The sequence below is a fragment of the Giraffa tippelskirchi genome, chromosome 3 (genome assembly GCF_054371585.1).
Source record: "Giraffa tippelskirchi isolate mGirTip1 chromosome 3, T2T-mGirTip1v1.2.pri, whole genome shotgun sequence".
NCBI classification, from domain to species: domain Eukaryota; kingdom Metazoa; phylum Chordata; class Mammalia; order Artiodactyla; family Giraffidae; genus Giraffa; species Giraffa tippelskirchi.
Genome location: NC_137277.1, coordinates 90296788 through 90317433, shown reverse-complemented (window position 1 = coordinate 90317433; position 20646 = coordinate 90296788). Strand labels below are relative to the sequence as shown.

Genomic DNA, 20646 nt, shown 5'->3' with positions numbered 1-20646 from the left:
ACCATTTCTTTATGGCAATTCTGCCTAGTGGTAGACCTCTTTTTTAGGTTGGGAGATTCTGGCCCTAAGGGTATGTTTTAGCACCACCCACCTTGGCACACCACTTATCTTAACATCCAACCTGCCCTTTAATGTCCTGGTGAGAGTATGAAATGTGTAGATTAGACAAATGTGTGCAACAGAAAAATGAGGGTATGTTTGAGTTCCTTTAATTGTATCATAATTGGATAAAGCCACTGTTGGGTAAGCCAAAAGTATGCTCTCGCTATAGGTATGGATAAATTTAAGCTGATCATATGATTTTACTATCACAAATTCAATGGGCCTCACTAAGCAATAGCTTCTCTTATCCAATATACCTCTAAGGCAAAAAAAGACCTAAGATCATTTACTGTCAAATATGAATCCTAATTTCTGGCAGAAGTCCTCCCTCCAGTGTTAATTTGCTTATATTCACCATCTCTGTAATTACTTAATTGTAGATTCTGCTTACCAACTTAACTTTGGAAGGTTAACCAGCAAAGTATGTTGCTTAACATGAAACAGATCACAGGTGCATTGTTGAGATGGGTGAGTGAAAATTCTGATTGAAAAAAAAATTCCTATGCTAGGATTTTATATGGGATTCGACTTGTTTTTTGAGAGAATTCTTGACTCTTCCCCAAAAGACTACTACTTCACCCTACTCCAACATGAAGAGCTACCATATTTACCAGCATATAAGATATGTAACACATAGGGAAATGGGTAACTTTCCAAGAATAATTTTTTTGGAAAAAAATTGTTTTCACACACAGTCTAGAAGTGTCTCTAAAAGTTGTCCTATATACAGAAAACCATGTTGTTCATATAAGAACAATATATGGGCATTAAAATGAGATGATAATGTCCTTCCATTTTAGATCTTTGCAAGTTGACCACAGTTGGAGCACAGGGGATGCCGGACAGATTTTGTGTTTGTATGAGATGTGAGTCCCTTGGTTTTATGAAGAAGTGTAAACCCTCCTGTTCGCCAGAGCACAGTGAGCTGTCCAAATAAATAATGCCAAGTATCTATGTTTAGCAGAATTTAGGTTTTTGCCAGTGAGCAGAATCACAATGTGTCATGTTTAATCAAAAGCTTGATTAGGAGAAACAGTCACACAGGATTGCCTAAAGGAAATGTGCCCCATTCACCCCACTCAACTTTAACTGCTGTATCTTTCTAGACCACAGGTGAGAGCAACTGCTTGGACCATGATCTCAACTCCTGGCTGACCAGCACTTCCTATCACATACCCTGCATCTGGGCCCCCACAGAAAGCACGGGGTAAGTGCTCAAAACTTGGAATCTATGTGTTAACGCTTTGAGAATTTTTAAGTTTCTAAATACATAACCTGAACTTCTAGAAGAATTTCATTCCAGGTTTTAGTACTAGGAAAAATCAGTGTTCATCGTTACTTGAAGGAGAAATGATGTTACTCTTCACCGTTGGGGGGTTGGGAGCTCTAATCCCAGTCTGTGTGCTGACTGACTAGGACCTCATCATGAACTTCCTGTGTCCTAATTTTACACTTGCAATCATCTTGGTAGCCAGTTCTTACTGACCCTTCATCTTAATTTATGTACTTGAAAAAAATATTTATCTTGGTATCTGGTATTTGTAAGCTCCTTCAAATACATGTGGGAATATGAGCATTTATTCATTACTGTATTGCAAAATAGAGTTCTGTAGTTCCTCATGTATGTTTTACTCGGAATGGAATGTGTGGGTTTTTTTCTTACACTGTTTTGGCCACAAGTTGTGCAGCAGATGTCAGGAGGCCAAGAAGCTGTGAAAGGCCCTGGCCAAGTCCTCTAACCATTCTCGCCTTAGTGGTTGGAGGGAATTCTTTCCCACTTGTCTGCTGCAGCCCTGTTGTTTTTGACTTAAAGATAGACTGTCTACATTGAGAGTGACTGTCTTTCATTCTTTTTGTCAAGCTAATTGTCAAACCTGATTCTCTGTGACTAGATGGATGCTTTAGTCTTCCTCCAGGGCACTTTTCACCAGGTAATTCTCACTAGGCATTTTATGAAAGTGCTAAATATCACTGTAGCAGTGCACTACTACCTAGAGGAGGAATGAAACAATGTGACACTATCTCTTTGTGCAATAATACACTTTTATTTTCCTTTTACCTCTGCAGTCATCTTTGAGTAATTATTGTGTAAACAATAGAATGGAATGAAATTACATTAAGTTGTATGCAAATGGCTCTAGAACACCTTAACAATTATGACAAGGCAATTATAAATAACTTTTTTTTCCTTAGTAATATATATTTGCTTTTTAAAGTACATTAAAGAGCTGCCATATCTAGGGTTAGCTAGGAAAGAGCAAATGGTACCATCTGGGAGCCACCACCCTGAAAGTTTAGACTCCAATTTTGAAAATCCGATGGTTTACTATTCCATAATATATAGTCAAGCAGAGGGCGATTTGGGTTGAAAGTATTTATTCTTGAAACTTAACAGCGTTTTACCTTTTAGTCATTGCACAAAACCCTTTCTATTATTTTTCACTCCATCTGGGTATTCTGCAGAATTTCAAGTAAAACACGGATTCTGGTATTTTCAAGTTTATCACCTTTGGAATGACAGATCCTATCATTTCAGGAGACATCAAATCAGAGGTGGGTACATAATTAGCAATCTAACAGAATGGCGCCATTTTATAGAGCATCCTAAACGTTCCAGTGAAGCAAAACTTACATATGCCACTTTATGTAGAGGAAATTTTAGATCTGAGACTATTTCAGAGTAAAGCAGCCTCAGGCACATTCTTAATATGAAATTTTTTTTTCCCCACAAGGCACCTCCCTCTCCCAGGAGACAATCAGATTGTGAACTGGTTTTCAGGCAAACCAAAAGAGTAAGCATCCTAGTTCCTAATTCAGTCATTTCAAAAATCACAAGTTATAAATACTCGAAAGATAGACCTGAAATTTTTTGTTTAAATAACAAGAGTAACTGCAGAAAGCATATATAATCAAAAACGTTTTTTTTTCTTTCTTATAGCTAAGGTGTGTAATGCATAAATATATGAAAAATAAAATTCACAGTCAGTTTTAAAACTAGAATTCAAGTTTGGCTAATAAATCTTAATTTTATAAGTATATTAATTTCTAAATACAACATAAGAGGCAGTATTGTCGGATGTACAATTAAAGTATTATAACAGAAAGGACAACAATGAGAGAAGAAATAGGCTTCTGATAGAAAAGATTCCTTTTGTTGCCAATAAATAGGACCACCTGAGTGTTTCAGATTCTTTTCACTTAAGGGAGATCCAAATTGGTTGCTGAGGATATTAAATAGCTTTTGAAAAAATGAGCAACAGTCGTGCAGCTGTGGCATTTGCTTGTTCTCATACTGTGGGTTGCTAGAGAATAAAGCAGAACTCATTGTTGTTAAGTTTAAAAAAAATTCTCTTTTATCCCGTTACGTTGAAGCCAGCCTCTTCACAATCCTCTGATTTTACTAGGGGGTGGGAGAAAGTGGCAGGAAAGGTTGGAGGGAGGGTGTGGCGAGGGGAGGCATGACAGATCAGGGCCACATCAAGGGACAGATATCAGCTGACACTCAACTGAGCAAACCCGATCAGCTTCACTTCGTCGGGAATCTCCGACCCATCACAGCCAGAAGCCTGAAAAGGTAAAAAGAAAGCCTCAGTGCTGGTTGGTTGGTAGCGGCCTTTTCCAGAGTTGTTCATGGGAAGGCGGGTCCATGTGCAGTCTATGGGGCCAGGGGTCCCATCTCCGCCAGCAGACATGCTAAGAATCCGTTTCTTCAGTGACTCCTGGGTGTCAACTGCTCTGAGAAATCTGATCATCAAGCCCATTGAGGACAGAGGTGAAAGGCTTTGTTGCCCATGAAATGGAACTGCCAGTGAGCAGGACTGCTGGGAAGGTACATACACATTCTCAACAACTACTATGTAAAATGTAGTTTTAAATATGCCTTACTTTTAAAAGACTTATGAAAATGAGCAGGAGAGATCTAATAGGCCACACTCAAGGGTAAGTAAGTTGGTTTTTACCAAAATCATCTTCTCTGTCAAACAGGTCAGGAAAAAAAAGGTCACCAAGTAGTGGAATGGCTCATGATAGACAACTGTTGTTTGTTTAAATATGAGTAATTTTTACAGGGAAAGGCACCATAAGTTTTTTCTACAACAGAATTTGTAAAAAAAAAAAAATTAGGACATATTTATTGCCTTAAAATTGGCCCAGGTTACAGTATGCCAAGTATTTTATCATGTCAAAATCCAAAGAAACTGTAAACAAGCCCTTTCCAAAATTCTCACTGGCCCTAATTCACAACTTATTCTCCTCTTTACCTCCCTTTCCTATGCACTTAGGGCTTCCCTGGTGGCCCAGTAGTAAAGAATCTGCCTGCAATGCAGGAGACGCAGGTTCAATTCCTGGTTGGGAAGATCTCCTGGAGAAGGAAATGGCTACCCACTCCAGTATTCTTGCCTGGAGAATTTCATGAACAGAGGAGCCTGGCAGGCTACAATCCACGGGGTCACAAAGAGTCGGACACGACTGAGGAACAAACCTATAGACACGGAGTACTCAGACCACCATTCTAAGTTGCCTCTATAGTACATAAATCAGAACTGGACATTACGTAAGTACCACAGAGTGGAGTGAGAAAAGTTTGAATGCCTGGGAATGTGCAATTAATTACCAAAGGGACATATGAACCTTTCCTTGGCTGAATGCCTGCTAAATTAGTTGTTTTCACAATTGTTTCCCAGGTCAAAAGCCCTTTCCAATCCTCACAGCAAAGCTGCTTAGCACTATTCCAAAAACCTGTACAGAAACTCAGCCCTTTGCCAACCCCAGCATTTTCCTTTAAAATAGGGAGATAATTAGAACATATAACTTGCATATTTAAAATAATTATCCTTAACATTCAGTGTGAGCAGTTATGCTTAATAAGAAAATCCATAGCCTAAAGAGTAGGAATATTAGCTAACATTTAAATAATTTACTTTGTGCCTGTCAATGTCTCTAGTATCAATTGACAGATAAGATATTCAGTAAAGTACAATTTTCATCATTTGCACTGCCAGGGGCAGAAAGATCACCAGCTCTCCTTATCACTGTTAACAAAGCAGCACAGGCAGAAACTTCTCTGCTGAGATTTCTGGTAGGTATTTATCACACCAACACTGTGATCTTTACCACCACACCGCCCTCCCCCGCCACCCGACCAATCTTCTCCTACTACCACTGTTTCTTGACATATCTTCCTAAACCTTCCCTTCTTCTTTCCTTGTAGCTATTGCTAACATCACTTCCTCAACTCACTGATGGGGGCAGAGATGATGTGTGTAGAAAACTGACAAACATCTGAGGTCAAACTCTTGCTTTTATCAAGTGTGAAGCACATCCATGCATTTGAAAGCTGTATCAGAAATTTGGCACTGTGACTAGCAGGAGCTGAAAATACCTAGAAATAAAAACTAAGTCCTTGTGGTGAAGAGTAATGAAAGTGAGAATTTGTGTAATCAAGGCAGTGATTATGTGGGTATAGGGAGGCCATGTCCCATCCTAGGTTCTGTCTCCCGGCAAAGAGGCACAGGCCAGGTGATTGGCTTTGCTTCAGGACACTCAGCCCTCCCTACTCCATGTTGCTAGCTTTGATTTAAGCCTCTTAAATCAGAGGCCTTAAATCCTCTTAAATCCTTACCTCTTTGTGGCTTGCAAAATGATCATGAGGACAACAAGCAAATGACACTGAAATCTACAGAAAAGAGACCAGAAACCCTTAAGGCAGCAGTTCTCAAACTGTATCAAGAACTCCAAATGATTATGTCCACGTGGATTATGTTTATTGTACTTAGAAATATTAAATATTTTTATAAACAAATGTGACTTAAGCTTAGATGCTTTTGCACAGTAAAGAAAATCATAAACAAAATGAAAAGACAACCTACAGAATGGGGTAAAATATTTGCAAACGATGCCAGTGACAAGGGTTTAATTTCTAGTATACAAAGAACTCATACAACTCAATAACAAAGAAACAAACAACTCAATCAAAAAATGGGCAGAGGACCTAAACAGACATTTCTCCAAAGAAATACAAATGGCCAATAACCACACGAAGAGATGCTCAACATCACAAATTACTAGAGAAATATGAATCTACAATGATGTACCACCTCATACCAGTCAGAACAGCCACAAATGCTAGAGTATGGAGAAAAGGGAGCCCTCCTACACTGTTGGTGGAAATGTAAATTGTTGTAGCCACTGTAGAAACCAGTATAGAGGGTTCTCATAAAAGCAAAAATAGAATTACCTACCCTACAATCCAGCAATCCCATTCCCACTGTTGTAGATAACATTCCCAGTTATCTACAACACATAAACAGACTCACAGACATAAAGACTTGTGGTTGCCAAGGGGAATGAGAGGTGGAGGAGTGATGGACTGGGAGCTTGGGATTAGCAGATGCAAACTATTACATATAAAAAAACAAGGATCTACTTTATAGCAGAGAGAGCTTACAATCAATATATTCTATAATAAACCATAATAGGAAAGAATGGCTGTGTACACATATATAACTCAATCACTTTGCTGTACAGCAGAAACTAACACGTTGTAAATCAACTTCAGTAAAAATATTTTTAGTAATGTTAAAGTATTGAATCTATTTTAAAACATAAAACATGGTTAGGTTATGTTGTATTTACTGTCTTAGAAAATAAAAGGTTTTTCTAAAGTATTCAGTTACTGATGCATTAAACATTACAGAAATAAGCCCACTGCATGCTAATAGTTTTCCAAAACAAAATTAAGAGTGTACTGCTTTTTACACTTTCTCAAATCTCAAATGTTTTGCTTAATAAAAATGGCCAGATTCTCACACCTGCATGTACAGTCACTCGACTGCTATTTTCCTTAAAGCATACAAAGAAAATCCAGTCTCTCACAAATATCTAGTTGGAAAAGGGAAGAGTATCTTAATAGCCTTTCCAAATAATTGTGGACATCATTTGTTACTATGCCAAAATTTTCCAAGTGCTATTTTCATAAAGCTTAGTTGCAATGTAAAATGTAAAAACCAACATGTTAAACTTTTCATAACTGTTATGGTAAACACTGGTCTATTTTAATGGATCTTTTACCCATGTATAATTTTTCAGCATCACTGAGCTAGCAGATGTTCCAAATGTTGACATATTACATAGTATCAATACATTATTATCTATTACCAATCTCATCGGATAAGGCTTTAAATACTGGGGGTAGGGTTGTGTGTGTGGGGGGGTGTCTGTCAAACTTACTGTGGCAGATACAAGTTTTCTAAAATCCTGTTTTTTTGCTTGAAATGTGAAATTTCTTATTGACAACAAATACTGTCCATTGTTTTCCTTGAAGTGTCAGGCTTACTGGGTTCATTTTTAAACAAATGTCTGCCAGATCCCTAGTCTGAACAGCCAATGTTTGTCAGCTGTTCTTCCAAGTAAAAGTGATGTTCCATGGGAAAAAAAAAATGGCTAGTTCACAACTCAATCTCACCTGTGCTTTCCCTGGAGACAACCATCACACTTAAGTACTGAAGAAATGCTTCCCATCTCATCACACAGAATATTAAAAAGATGATGTGTTCTCAAGTGGGGATTTAAGCCAGTTGCACTTTTTAAAATTTAATTTACGGAGTGACAGAAAGAGCGCTTTAAAGATGATGGCTACTACTACAGTTTGATGTTTCTGCTTTGGTTTCTGCCAACATTACTAGGTTTGACCTCAGTGGCTTTTACACCAATGTTAACACTATGGAAGTAACACTATGCCAAGTAACATCTTAGCATTCTTATGAACATTCAGGATCCCTTAAAAAAAAAAGTCTCAAGGAACCCCAGAAGTTCAAGACCCACACTTAGAGAACCTCCACTTCAAAGGAAGATGTACACATTATCAGGAACTTACCGTGGTAGTGTAACACCACTACTGTCACTCAAGTGTCTGTACTTTGATTCCTGAACATCCCCACCAGACCAGCAGGTGTGGAGGAGCTTAAGATGTGGCTGTCCAACGTCAACTGTAAGAACTCCCTCCACTGCCAGCCTGGGTGCACTTTGGAACCACCAGGAAAGTTTGAAAATATACCCATGCCCACGTCCACTCCAGAAGTTGTGACTGAATTGGTCTGGGGTGTGGCCTAGGCCCTGGGATTTTCTGAGCTCCCCAGGTAAGTCAGTGCAGTTTGAGAACCTCTGTTCCACCCTAGCATCCCCTTTCCTTTAGAGCCATGGCTCCCAAACTTCAGGATCAGAATCACCCTGAGAGTGTGTTAATGCAGGTTCCTGTGCCTGATTCCCTCCAGATTCTGATTCCTCAGGCCTGGGATGGAACCCCAGAATTCACATTTTTATAAAGGTTCCAGGTGAAGCTGACACTGTCCGTCTGAGGACCACACTTGCAGAACCATTGTTTCAGAATGAATAGGACAGAGCTGCTACATGGACCTTCTTGAACTGACAGTTTCAGCAGGAGTAAGTTAATACTCTCAGCTACTTTTTATATCATTTGAGTCCTGGCTTTACGTGTACTTTGGGAAATATCACCTTAATCACTCAGCCTTGATAAATAAGGCTCTTTGGCCATTAATTACCAAAATGCATATAATACTGCTATCTGTTCAACATCACTAACTGTTAGAGAAATGTACCAGCTCACACCAGTCAGAATGTCCATCATTCCAAAGTCTACAAAGAACAAATGCTAGAGAGAGTGTGGAGAAAAGGGAACTCTCCTACGCTGTTGTCACGGCCACCATGGAAAATAGTATGGAGGTCCTCAGAACACTAAAAATAGAACTACCATGTGACCCAGCAATCCCACTTCTGGGTACAAATCCACACAAAACTCTAATCCAAAAAGACACATGCAGTCCTATGTTCATAGCAGCACTATTCACAATCACCAACACATGGAAACAACCTAAATGTCCACTGACAGATGAATGGGTAGAGAAGATGCGGTACATATACACGATGGAATACTACTCAGCCATAAAATCGAATGAACTAATGCCATTTGCAGCAACATCAGTGGACCTAGAGATGATCATATTAAGCGAAGTAAGTCAGAAAGACAAATACCATACCATATCACTTATATGTGAAATCTAAAATATGACACAAACGAACATATCTTCAATACAGAAACAGAATCAGGGATATAGAGAATAGACTGATGGTTGCCAAGGGACAATGGGTTGGGGGAGGGATGGAGGCTGGGGTTAGCATATCTTCAATACAGAAACAGAATCAGGGATATAGAGAATAGACTGATGGTTGCCAAGGGACAATGGGTTGGGGGAGGGATGGAGGCTGGGGTTAGCAGATTTAGCAGATGTAAGCTTTTATGTATAGAATGAATAAACAACAAGGTCCTACTGTATAGCACAGAAAACTATATTCAGTATCCTTTGATAAACCATAATGAAAAAGAACATTAAAAAAGAATATATATGTATCACTTTTCTGTATAGCAGAAATTAACACATTGTAAATCAACTAGACTTCAATAAAAAATTGCTATCTGCAATGCATGTTATCAAGCTTCAGAAACTAAGTTTATACTGCTCATGTGTGTACCAGTTGGATGTTAATTACATATATAGTTGACCCTTGAACAGTGGAGGGGTTGGAGGTGCCAGCCCTCCAAGCAGCCAGAAATCCACATATAACTTACATTTGGCCCTCTTTACTCTATATCTGCAAGTTGAACTAACCACAGATTGTTATTACTATTGTATTTATTGAAAAAAATTCATGTCTAATTGGATCACGTAGTTCAAACCTATGTTGTTTAAGGGTTAGCTGTACTTACAATTTGTGTTCTATCTTCTCTCTCTTTGTCTCTCTTTAGTCATTAAGTCATATCTTACTCTTGCGACCCCATGGACTGTAGCCTGCCAGGCTCCTCTGTCCATGGGATTCTCCGGGCAAGAATGGGTTGCTATTTCCTTCTCCAGTTCTATCTTCAAGGGCAAATTAAATATTTTGTATTGTCACTAACGCAGTTTCAAAAATTCCACATTGTAAGCAGCAAGACTTACCTACTTTACAAAACTGCAAGATAGCAAATTAAAAAATGACTTCAAAAACATTTATGAAAACTTGCCTCAAGGCTTACAACAATAAAACCATACTGATGTCAAACCCAAAGCACATTCTACTTGAGCTGAAATGCCCTCTATGTCTGAACCGCTTTGTTGAAAGTGAGAAGGTTTCTGATCTCCCTGCTCCCAGCAGTGCCAACAATGGAAATCATACTTCACTTATTATCTTACCTGTCAAATGAAGCTAGAGATCTCATTGGGTGGAGGAAAAAAAGTAAATGTATTTCTTTAAATAACAATATCCTGGCCCCTCAAGGCCATTTTTTTAAAAATTAAAATATATAAGCAGATATACAAGAGACACCTTTTTAAGCTTGAGCCAAATATTTCTTAATAGTGGTGGGAGCTAAGAGGAAAGAGATTGGAGAATGAGTTGTCCACATATGACATGCTCCCCAGCTTTGGCTAAACACTGGGACCACCAGAGGGTGCTTTCAAAGTTTCCAAAGCCCAGGCTGCAGGAAGAACAATTAAATTAGGCTGTTTGGAATAGGACCCATGCGTGAGTCATTTTCTAAAGTGTCCTCACCATCCCTTGAGTGAAACCATTGTTCAGCCAGTTGAAGAACCACAATATTAATAATTACATAATTTTCAGGCCCCTGACATTCTCCTTTAGAAAGCAAAGAAAGCGCTGAGATTAAAATGATACACAGTTGAGAGATGAAAGGACTCTGAGCAGTAGCAGCTTAGGAGGAAAAATGCTTCTAAAACACTTTGATCTAAATAACCAAACTGGATCTCTGTGGTTTTACCAGGATGTGAAGTGTCCCACAGACGATTAAGCCAAGAAGCAGTTCAAACGAGCTCTGTCAAGTGGGTCTCAAACTGGCTGGCAACTGACAACCACAAAGAAAACCTCTCAGGCTTTAACTAACTAGAGCTGGATGGAGAGTTAAATGACAGAAATAGAAGGTTATTCCTGAGTTTGGCTTTATTTAACATCTTTATCTTTTGAGGAAAAACCATCACTTTTCATTCACTGGGAATGCCACACATTACTGCATTCTCAAGCCATAAGGGAGAAGAAAAACTTGCATGATTTTCCTGCAGGTCTCCTGCGCCAGACAGGCCAATATTACTCGGCTTAAGGTACAAAGGAGATCTGGTCCTGAAGCTAAGCCAATGTGTGTCCAGTCATCCAAAAGTGAATCCGCAAAGAAACAGAAAACTATAATACCATAAGGGTGCAAGGTCCTGACTGTAAGACTGAACAGTTGTTGAGCATGGGCCATGATGCTAGACCAGAATTGAATTCTCAGCTTTTGCACCATATGATCTTGGGCAAGTTAACCTCACAGAGCCTCCGATTCCCCAAACATGGAATGGACCCAATGACATCACCATCTTAGGGGATCATGAGGACTAAATTAACTGAGATGATATAAAATACTTCATGCTCTGTTCTGCAAACAGTGGATACACATGAAACAGTAGTGATTCCTGTCATTTCTATAGGCAAGGCCAAGGGATTTTGAGAGAGACTTAAAAAGAGGGCATGAAGCTGAGCTCACAATCTTAGTTTTCAGGGATCAAAGCAAAGGTAAAGTAAAGAATGATGGCTCAAGTTTTTAAAATGAGGCTTGTGTTATTCTTATGTATTTTAATTATGATCAATTCCTTACTACGTGCAGGAGATCCAAGACAGAAGTCTCTGACTGCTTGGAGCCTCTAGATGTACATTAGAGACACAAATAAGATTCTACACAATTTTGTTAGGAAGTTAAGGGATGAGGGATGAAGGGTGACCTAGCCAAAAAGGATGCAAGCTGATCTCTAAACCCTACCCCAGAAACGCCCAGGAGAGCTCACAGATATGCTACAAAAAGAACCTCAGAGACTTTTCCAACTCCTGCAAGTGTGCCCTAGGCACACAGTGGATACAAACTAACCACGGGGGCTTCTCCAACTCCAGCACATGCACACCTGTGTCCTCAAGTAACCTTAGGCAGCTAGCAGCCCATTAAGGATTCATAAATATTCTATACATACATACATTTGATTATAACAGACTGAACTATGGGAAAGACATAAGCAATAGAGCCTGTTGTGCAACCTGCAACTGTCAATCAAAACTCTCAGTCCACACCCACCTAGATGAATATGTAAAATCCCTATTTTGCATGTGCCCAGACATGTCCCATTCCCTGATTGTCCTTGAGTGTACCTATTTGTATTTTGCATAGGGCATGAATCAAGAGGAGGAGACAGGGAGTATAAAAAGGGAAGTCAAGAGGGATCATTGCTACTCCTTCAGGGCTGGCCATATTCGGCCTATTAAAAGAGCTTGAGCTGTAACCAGTCTGTTGTTTCAAACCCTTGCTAAGATGAGACAGGAGCTGAGAAATCCTGCCTGCTTGAGCTGTAACAAGACTAGAACTGAGGGAGAGAAATACACCAACCTAAAAATTTCAAAAAATATAACCTTCCAGGGAGAGAATACTGGAGGAGAACCAAGACCAGGATTGGATGTCAGAAAGAGCTTGCTGGAGAAGTGAAATTAAAGCAGAAAACCGGAATGTGTCTAGGTGTTGGTGAGTCAGAAATCAGGCTGGGTAAAGTTGGATGACAAGGATATTTTAGTAAGAGGGAAAATACATTCAAAGGGTCAGTGGAGGAAAACAGAAACAGGACTAGAGAAAAAAATGAATGAATGGAGGGTGGGGTAAAGAAAGGCAGAGCAGGACCTAAAGGAGGTTTGACTGGGGTGTACTTCCTTAGCCATGTTGTTTGAGTTTCAGAAGAGGGCAGTGGAGAGCCAGTCAAGTATTTGGGGGCATTTTGGAATTAAGGAAGAATTACTCAGGTTAGAGCCTCCGTGTGGTTAAACAGAGCTGGAGGCTGGCAAGTTGTAGGCAGGAAGTGCAGTTCCTGAAGAGGATCCCACTAGGGGGCTGAGAATGGGGACGAGGAGGAAGACAGACTCAAGAGAGGGAATCCAGGGAACTAACAAACTGATGAGGGAAGACGAGGGAGAGTTCCACATTATTCTTATGGTCTATCGAGGGACAGTACAGAGGGTGTTTTTACAAAACCTTCAGTATTATGAAAAGGCTAGGGTAGCCACTCCTATTTTATAGGTAAATGAATTTAGAGACAATGGGAATAAGCCAGAATAAAAGTTTTAATCTCTTGTCCCTAGGTTTACATGTTCAAAATTGGAAAATGTCCTGGAGGCATTATATGCTGTAACTTCTTTTTTTGCAGTATAAAAAAGTGAATAAAGTGACATTAATTCTGACTTGAAATGCAGACACAGGGTGCCATTTTTCTCGTCCATATATCCTCATATAAATGAAATATGTTTACAAGATGCAGGTGAATTAGAAACATAATAGAAGTGAAGAGAAGAGTCCTAAGCTAGAAGATAAATTTTCCAATTTGTGACTTTCTCACTCTTTGTCTGACTAAAATGTTCTTTTATTATCAAAACAAAATTAATTTCTTCAGCTGAATTCTTTCTGTGAAAATCTTTGTGTTTTTCTTTTATCACCCAGCCTGGCCATCTGAAATTAGATGAAGAGCAAGGTCCAGAAAGTTAATTAGCACTAGGCTAACATTTACTGTAACGAATCATTTAGCATATTTTGGCCATGCACATTTTCCATTAAATTTTCACAGGAAATAAAAAAGACCATTAATATGTTGTGCACAGCAAACTGTTGGTCATCTAGATCTTAAATTGCTTAGCACTCTGACTGGCTCTTGATAAGATTAATTTATAATTTTCAAAAATAGTCATTTGCTATACCGTCTGCAAAAACTTTCCAGAAAAGCATCACTTTTGACTAGTTGGACTTCTCTCCATTTCTAGCCAGGATCACAGGCTCTTAGTTTCACAAGGACCCCAGAATGCTCCATATCTGTATCCCTGTGGCCAACCTAGTTTATAAACTTAAAATCTACCAGTGCAGAAAAACTGCTGGACTATTTCCTCTCTATGAGAATCTGTTACTATGATTTGAAATGTGAAGTTAAAATGTCATGTCTTTGTTCACTAGCTTTCAGAGGGCAGTTCTACGATGGCTTCCAATTACTTAAACCATTTCTACAACAATCGGCCTCAATTTTTAAAAGTTAGGACCACTTGGCTTTTGCTTCAGAAAAGGTTTGTTAAGAATGTTGCTTCGAACTCAGATTAATTTGTCTTTCTGGTCAAGCTGCCATACAAGCTGGAAGCAAAAGGATACAGACTTCAAGACTTCTCAAATGGCTACTCTTAAAGATGTGATGGTAAAAGAACAAACCACGCTTATGGAAGAGGAAATTTCCAGTCATGATTAGAAAGTATTCCCAAGTCATAAAATAGAACAAAATAATGCCATTTGCAGCAATGTGGATGGATGTAGAGACTGTCATAATGAGTTACAGTAAGTCAGAGAAAGACAAATATCATATGATACCATGTATAGGTGGAATTTAAAAAAATGGTACAAATGAACTTATTTACAAAACAAATAGAGTCATAGATGTAGAAAACAAGCTTATGGTTATCAGTGGGAAAAGGGAAGGTGAGGGATAAATTGGGAGATTGAAACTGCCATACACACACTACATAAAATATATAACTAGTAAGGACCTACTGTATAGCAGAGGGAACTCTACTCAATACTCTGTACAGATATACATGGGAAAAGAATCTGAAAAAAAGAAGTAGATATATGTATAACTGATTCACTTTGCTGTTTCCCGATTCACTCTGCTGTACACCTGAAACTAAGGCACCCTTCTAAATCAATTATATTCTAATTAAAAAAAAATCCTCAAATGTTGACCAGCCAAATAACGAATGCAAAAATGGATTCCCACTTCCCTACCCCCCAAAACCAACAACAGAACTATGGAACAGGTTATTAAATGATATTACTATTACTTGTTGGCATAGCATCGTAAAATCTTTACCTTCATTCTGTAACTTTCCACTTACCAACTTAAATGTCAATGTTTTTAAAGCTTTAGGATCATCTACAATCTTCTGTAAATTAGCAGCCACTGTAAAATACAAACATGGAGAAAAAATGTCCAAATTATTTCCAATAACACTGGATTTTCACATCAGTGCTTCAGAAACTTTGACTAATGATGCAATAACCTGCAAAATAATTTCTTTCACAGACGTTACAAAGTCCATATAAATGACCAAATTACTCTCATAAAGACATTTTCTACCACAACCTACATCTTCAGTGCATCAATTAATCAGTATACACTGGCCCCACATTTTCTACAATAAAAGAGAAATTACTTACTAGTGGAAAGTAGAAAATGATAGTAGCCCCCAGTGTTTCCACTACCTGGTTTTTCTCAACACTCATTAATAAGAGATGTATTAGCCAGGACAGGGCAGTTCAAAACAAAGAGGAAACTGGTTTCTCTGGAAATAACAGGTCAGCATTTTGAACTCCTGTCCCTATAAATTCACTCAGTTCTCTGCACCCATTTTTATCAAAGCAATAAAATACAGCAGAAAACCTCCACAACTCAGGCATGCGTCTTGGTGCTTTCAGGGCATGGTGATCTGTCAAAGCAGTGAATACCCCCCTGGGCAACACCTGAGTTGGCTGAACAGGGTCAAGCATGAGAGGTTGTCCATTTGGAGCTTGGTAGTGCAGAAACATTTTTAGTAATAGCCAGATTCATCAGAGATCTGTCCTGCTCTCTGTGGTGCCATGATGCTGTCATAGAGAAGTCAGCCTTCCCTGCTTAGGGTCCTGTTTATGAACAGGATTCTCATGAGATGATGCTGATAGAAATTTAACACCTTGCTCCTTCTACCTCCAAACCCAAAGTACAAAGCACTGAATGTCAAGTACGTGCTGTTGGTCAAAGAAAGAGAAGTTGGTATTGAAGAAATTAAGAGAGATAGTCCTGTTCATCATTTTTATTTTCCAAGAGGAAAATTCCCTGCTGCTTCAATAATCAGCCATCTAAAAAGTTATCTGAATACTTGAAGAAAAAATTTAAGAGAAAAATAGTAAACATACAAATATTTTGAGAAAAATGTTTCAAGTATAAAGTTTCTAAGTAGAAAATAATCTGTGCAAATTTTATCTTTCTCTAAAGTAGGCTGAAAACAACCTAGATACATGGATTTTTGACAGAATAGTTTCATTTAATCCATCTGCTGCAGAGGAAAAAAAAATGAAAATTATATATTCATTATGGCCTGTTTCTCTTCATAAACCATAATTACAAACACGGTTTTATCTTCATCTTGACCTCTTAATACTCCCAATCTGAGTAACTGACAAAGTTTCATTTGTGCTAACACCCCTCGCTCCCATTCATCTTTTCCTCTCCCGTGTTTTTGCCCACACAAGCAAATGTACACACACATCAAATAGAGACCCTGAGCCACCAACCTCCATCTTCTTTTGGCTTCCTCCACAGTTTTCCCGATGGTGTGATCACTCACCTAGAGCCAGACATCTTGGAATGTGAAGTCAAGTGGGCCTTAGAAAGCATCACTACGAACAAAGCTAGTGGAGGTGATGGAATTCCAGTTGAGCTATTTCAAATCCTCAAAGGTGATGCTGTGAAAGTGCTGTACTCGATATGCCAGCAAATTTGGAAAACTCAGCAGTGGCCACAGGACTGGAAGAGGTCAGTCTTTGTTCCAATCCCAAAGAAAGGCAATGCCAAAGAATGCTCAAACTACCGCACAATTGCACTCATCTCACATGCTAGTAAAGTAATGCTCAAAATTCTCCAAGCCAGGCTTCAGCAATACGTGAACCGTGAACTTCCAGATGTTCAAGCTGGTTTTCGAAAAGGCAGAGGAACCAGAGATCAAATTGCCAATATCCTCTGGATCATCGAAAAAGCAAGAGAGTTCCAGAAAAACATCTATTTCTGCTTTATTGACTATGCCAAAGCCTTTGACTGTGTGGATCACAATAAACTGTGGAAAATTCTGAAAGAGATGGGCATACCAGACTATCTGACCTGTCTCTTGAGAAACCTGTATGCAGGTCAGGAAGCAACAGTTAGAACTGGACATGGAACAACAGACTGGTTCCAAATAGGAAAAGGAGTACGTCAAGGCTGTATATTGTCACCCTGCTTATTTAACTTCTATGCAGAGTACATCATGAGAAACGCTGGACTGGAAGAAACACAAGCTGGAATCAAGATTGCCAGGAGAAATATCAATAACCTCAGATATGCGGATGACACCACCCTTATGGCAGAAAGTGAAGAAGAACTAAAGAGCCTCTTGATGAAGGTGAAAGAGGAGAGTGAAAAAGTTGGCTTAAAGCTCAACGTTCAGAAAACTAAGATCATGGCATCTGGTCCCATCACTCCATGGGAAATAGATGGGGAAACAGTGGAAAGTGTCAGACTTTACTTTTTTGGGCTCCAGAATCACTGCTGATGGTGACTGCAGCCATGAAATTAAAAGACGCTTACTCCTTGGAAGGAGGGTTATGGCCAACCTAGATAGCATGTTTAAAAGCAGAGACATTACTTTGCCAACAAAAGTCCGTCTAGTCAAGACTATGGTTTTTCCAGTGGTCATGTATGGATGTGAGAGTTGGACGGTGAAGAAAGCTGAGCGCCGCAGAATTGATGCTTTTGAACTGTGGTGTTGGAGAAGACTCTTGAGAGTCTCTTGGACTGCAAGGAGATCTAATCAATCCATCCTAAAAGAGATCAATCCTGAGTGTTCATTGGAAGGTCTGATGTTGAAGCTGAAGCTCCAATACTTTGGCCACCTCATGCGAAGGGTTGACTCATTGGAAAAGACCCTAATGCTGGGTAGGATTGGGGGCGGGAGGAGAAGGGGACGACAGAGGATGAGATGGTTGGATGGCATCACCGACTCGATGAACATGGGTTTGGGTAGACTCCGGGAGTTGGTGATGGACAGAGAGGCCTGGCGTGCTGCAGTTCATGGGGTCGCAGAGAGTCGGACACGACTGAGCGACTGAACTGAACTGAACAGTTTTCCCAGACTTATCTCAGATATGAAAATCATCTGCTAATCAATAAGAAACACTGGCTCATGGAGTGCAAAGCTCTGCTGTAAAATTCTGCCCACTAAAGCCCGTACTGATGATGTCAGGACGTTCTGACTATATGCAGATTGCAGCAACTGAACAGAGTCACTCTCTTCTTAAAGCATAAAAGTGTTCTAATAGTTCTTTGGATCTGAGCTGATTTCCTGAGCGGCCATAAAGTCTTCACATGAATTTCAGTCCTTTCATTAGAGTCTCTCCATTAATGTGGATGATTTACTGCCTTGTTCTGGGTCATCTATTTCCAGTCTGCTCTCTAACGTTCCGCCAAAAGCAGAGCTGCGTCCTACACTAATTCACAACCCTCTCTCGGGTGGACACACATCTGCGCTAGGGCCAGTTTCCAAGGAACGTGGCTAGAAGCAGGCTGTAGCTTGGAGGGCAACACTGAGCTGCTGGCATCTTAAACAATCATCCCAGAAACCACATCCCCAGTTGTGAACCCTGCACCTCGAAGGACATTAGAAATTCAAATTCCGTCTTCTGCTCAAAGCAAAAATAGCAAAACTGGCCACTTACCTGATTACTTACCCCAGCTGCTAGGCTTATTTTCAATTTAGTTGATTCTAATTTGTTGTAAAGTGCTACAAAATAACTTCCTTTAACTGACATCACATAAAATTCAGGGTGATGCTAATTTCTCTTCTAGTAGCAATGCTCATTAAAAAGATGGGTGTCACTGTTTTCTCCCTTCTCCTGACTGCACCTGGAGTTCTAAAATAAAAAATGCTCCTTACCTGGAACGTGAGCTGAGAAAGAAGGGCTGGTTGTTACTTTAGACTTCCTCAAGCATGTGCTGATAACTTCATGTTTTAAGATACTCTAGTTTCCAAAAAAAAAAAAAATATGGGGCTTCTGAACTCAGTGACCGTCAACTCATTTCGGATCCCTCTCAGCTTTCCCAAGTAAGACTCACTCACCTAGTTTCTGAGGCAGAGTCTGTGTTACTCCTTGAGCTTGTCCCTTCCCTCCTCCCCAGCCCACTGTCTTTGATCTTGGTGCCTTCTCTGTCTCGTGACCACACAAGACACAGGTGATACTAACTGAGGCCTTCTTGCCTACACTGGGGCACATGACACCTTTGTGTGAACAGTCTATTTTTTTTTTCTATTCTTGTGTCCCTGCATCACACTTCAGGCTTGAATCTCTGTCAGGGCTAGAAGTTTCTGTCTGCTCTCTTGGATGACATCTGGCCTAAGTATTGTCCTTTATAAAGCTGCAATAATAACATTAACCACATTGGAGAAGGATGCTAATGTTCAATACTCCCATGAATCTAAACAGAGAAGGAAATAAGACTGTCCCAGGGGATAATCGACTAGAGGCCAGGCAGTGGAGTTGATATCTCTCTGGCAAACTAAGTCAGGCATTCCCCAGACACTGGCTTCTCTATAATTTCCTTGTACTACTCAAATTGTGCACACTTTGACAGCAAAGTCACAGTTAGATAATGACTATTTACGGTTTGTGTGTGTATTCTGAGTGATCATTCAAAACATGTACTTTTCTCCCCACGTGCTAGCGTGTTTCACCATAATCTCATATAGTAGTGATGTTCTAATGGAGGTGACTTAATTGGAGCTATTCTCAAACAAAAGCTTTGGGGAAAAGCACACCAAATGAACCCCAACGCTGATGTATTCCCCTAGCAAGAAATTCTGAGATAAGACAAAAGCACAGACTTGGGTTACCTGACAAGATGATAATGTCATAATATGTTTTACTCAAAGACACACCCTGTAGGTTGCATGGGTACAGAAAGGTGGCATGAGATTACAAAGATAGAGACATGGGTGCCAAAAGAGAATTCAAGCTCTAAGGAAGGAGAAGAGGAGAGGCTAGGAGGCTGGGTGTCTTAGATACTGCTGTAACACTAATGCAAAGTTATGGCTAATTAACAACTCAGTTCGGGACAAAATAGAAGAGATCTGCCCTATAATTTTCTCTAAATATCTTATCTTCAGGAGATGCAGTGTAGCACAGTGTGCAACAGGCTGAATTCTCCAGCCAGGGTGCCTGCGTTCAAATCCCCCCTCTTTAGAGCTGTGTGGCCCCATGAACTTGGGGCAAGTTTCCTTAGCCTCTTTGTGTTAGAAGTTATACATCTGTAAGAGGTGGATGGTAATGGTGCCTACCTAATAGGGTTGTTCTTAGGATTAAGTTAATAACAAAGTGCTTAGAATGGTGCATGATGTGTAGCAAGTGCATAATAAACATTAGCTTATTGCCTGTACCTGGGACCCCTGCAAATCTTAACTGGTTTCCTTGCCTTCAGTTTAAACTTCTCAAGAGCCCTGTTTCTCACACCAGAGTTACCTGGAGAATTTAAGTCATAAATTGGAACATGTTGCCTCCTTAGGTAATATTTTTTAACTGTTCCATCAACTTTGGGATAAAGCCCAAGTTTTTAATGTGTCCATCAGACCCTCGATGGTCCAGCCTCACCTACCTCC

The 20646-nt window shown here is 39.7% G+C and overlaps 1 protein-coding gene and 1 long non-coding RNA gene across 9 annotated transcripts in view; one reads left to right on the top strand and one right to left on the bottom strand.

Annotated features, from left to right (window-relative positions):
- LOC145542878 (uncharacterized) overlaps window positions 1-3620 on the top strand; it is a 103700-nt gene extending 100080 nt beyond the window's left edge. Inside the window, exon 7 of the long non-coding RNA XR_014080207.1 lies at window positions 1209-3620. This is a non-coding gene — a long non-coding RNA (uncharacterized LOC145542878). The remainder of the gene's footprint in view (window positions 1-1208) is intronic.
- STK39 (serine/threonine kinase 39) overlaps window positions 2128-20646 on the bottom strand; it is a 316521-nt gene continuing 298002 nt past the window's right edge. For all 8 annotated transcript variants that reach the window (XR_014080206.1, XM_081582614.1, XM_081582615.1 and 5 more), the window contains 2 exons: window positions 15103-15167; window positions 2128-3668 (listed from right to left, as the gene is read on the bottom strand). Coding sequence is in view for 7 of the 8 variants with exons in the window: in XM_081582614.1 (XP_081438740.1) it covers window positions 3594-3668; window positions 15103-15167 (140 nt within the window). In the remaining variant the exon portion in view is untranslated. The remainder of the gene's footprint in view (window positions 3669-15102; window positions 15168-20646) is intronic.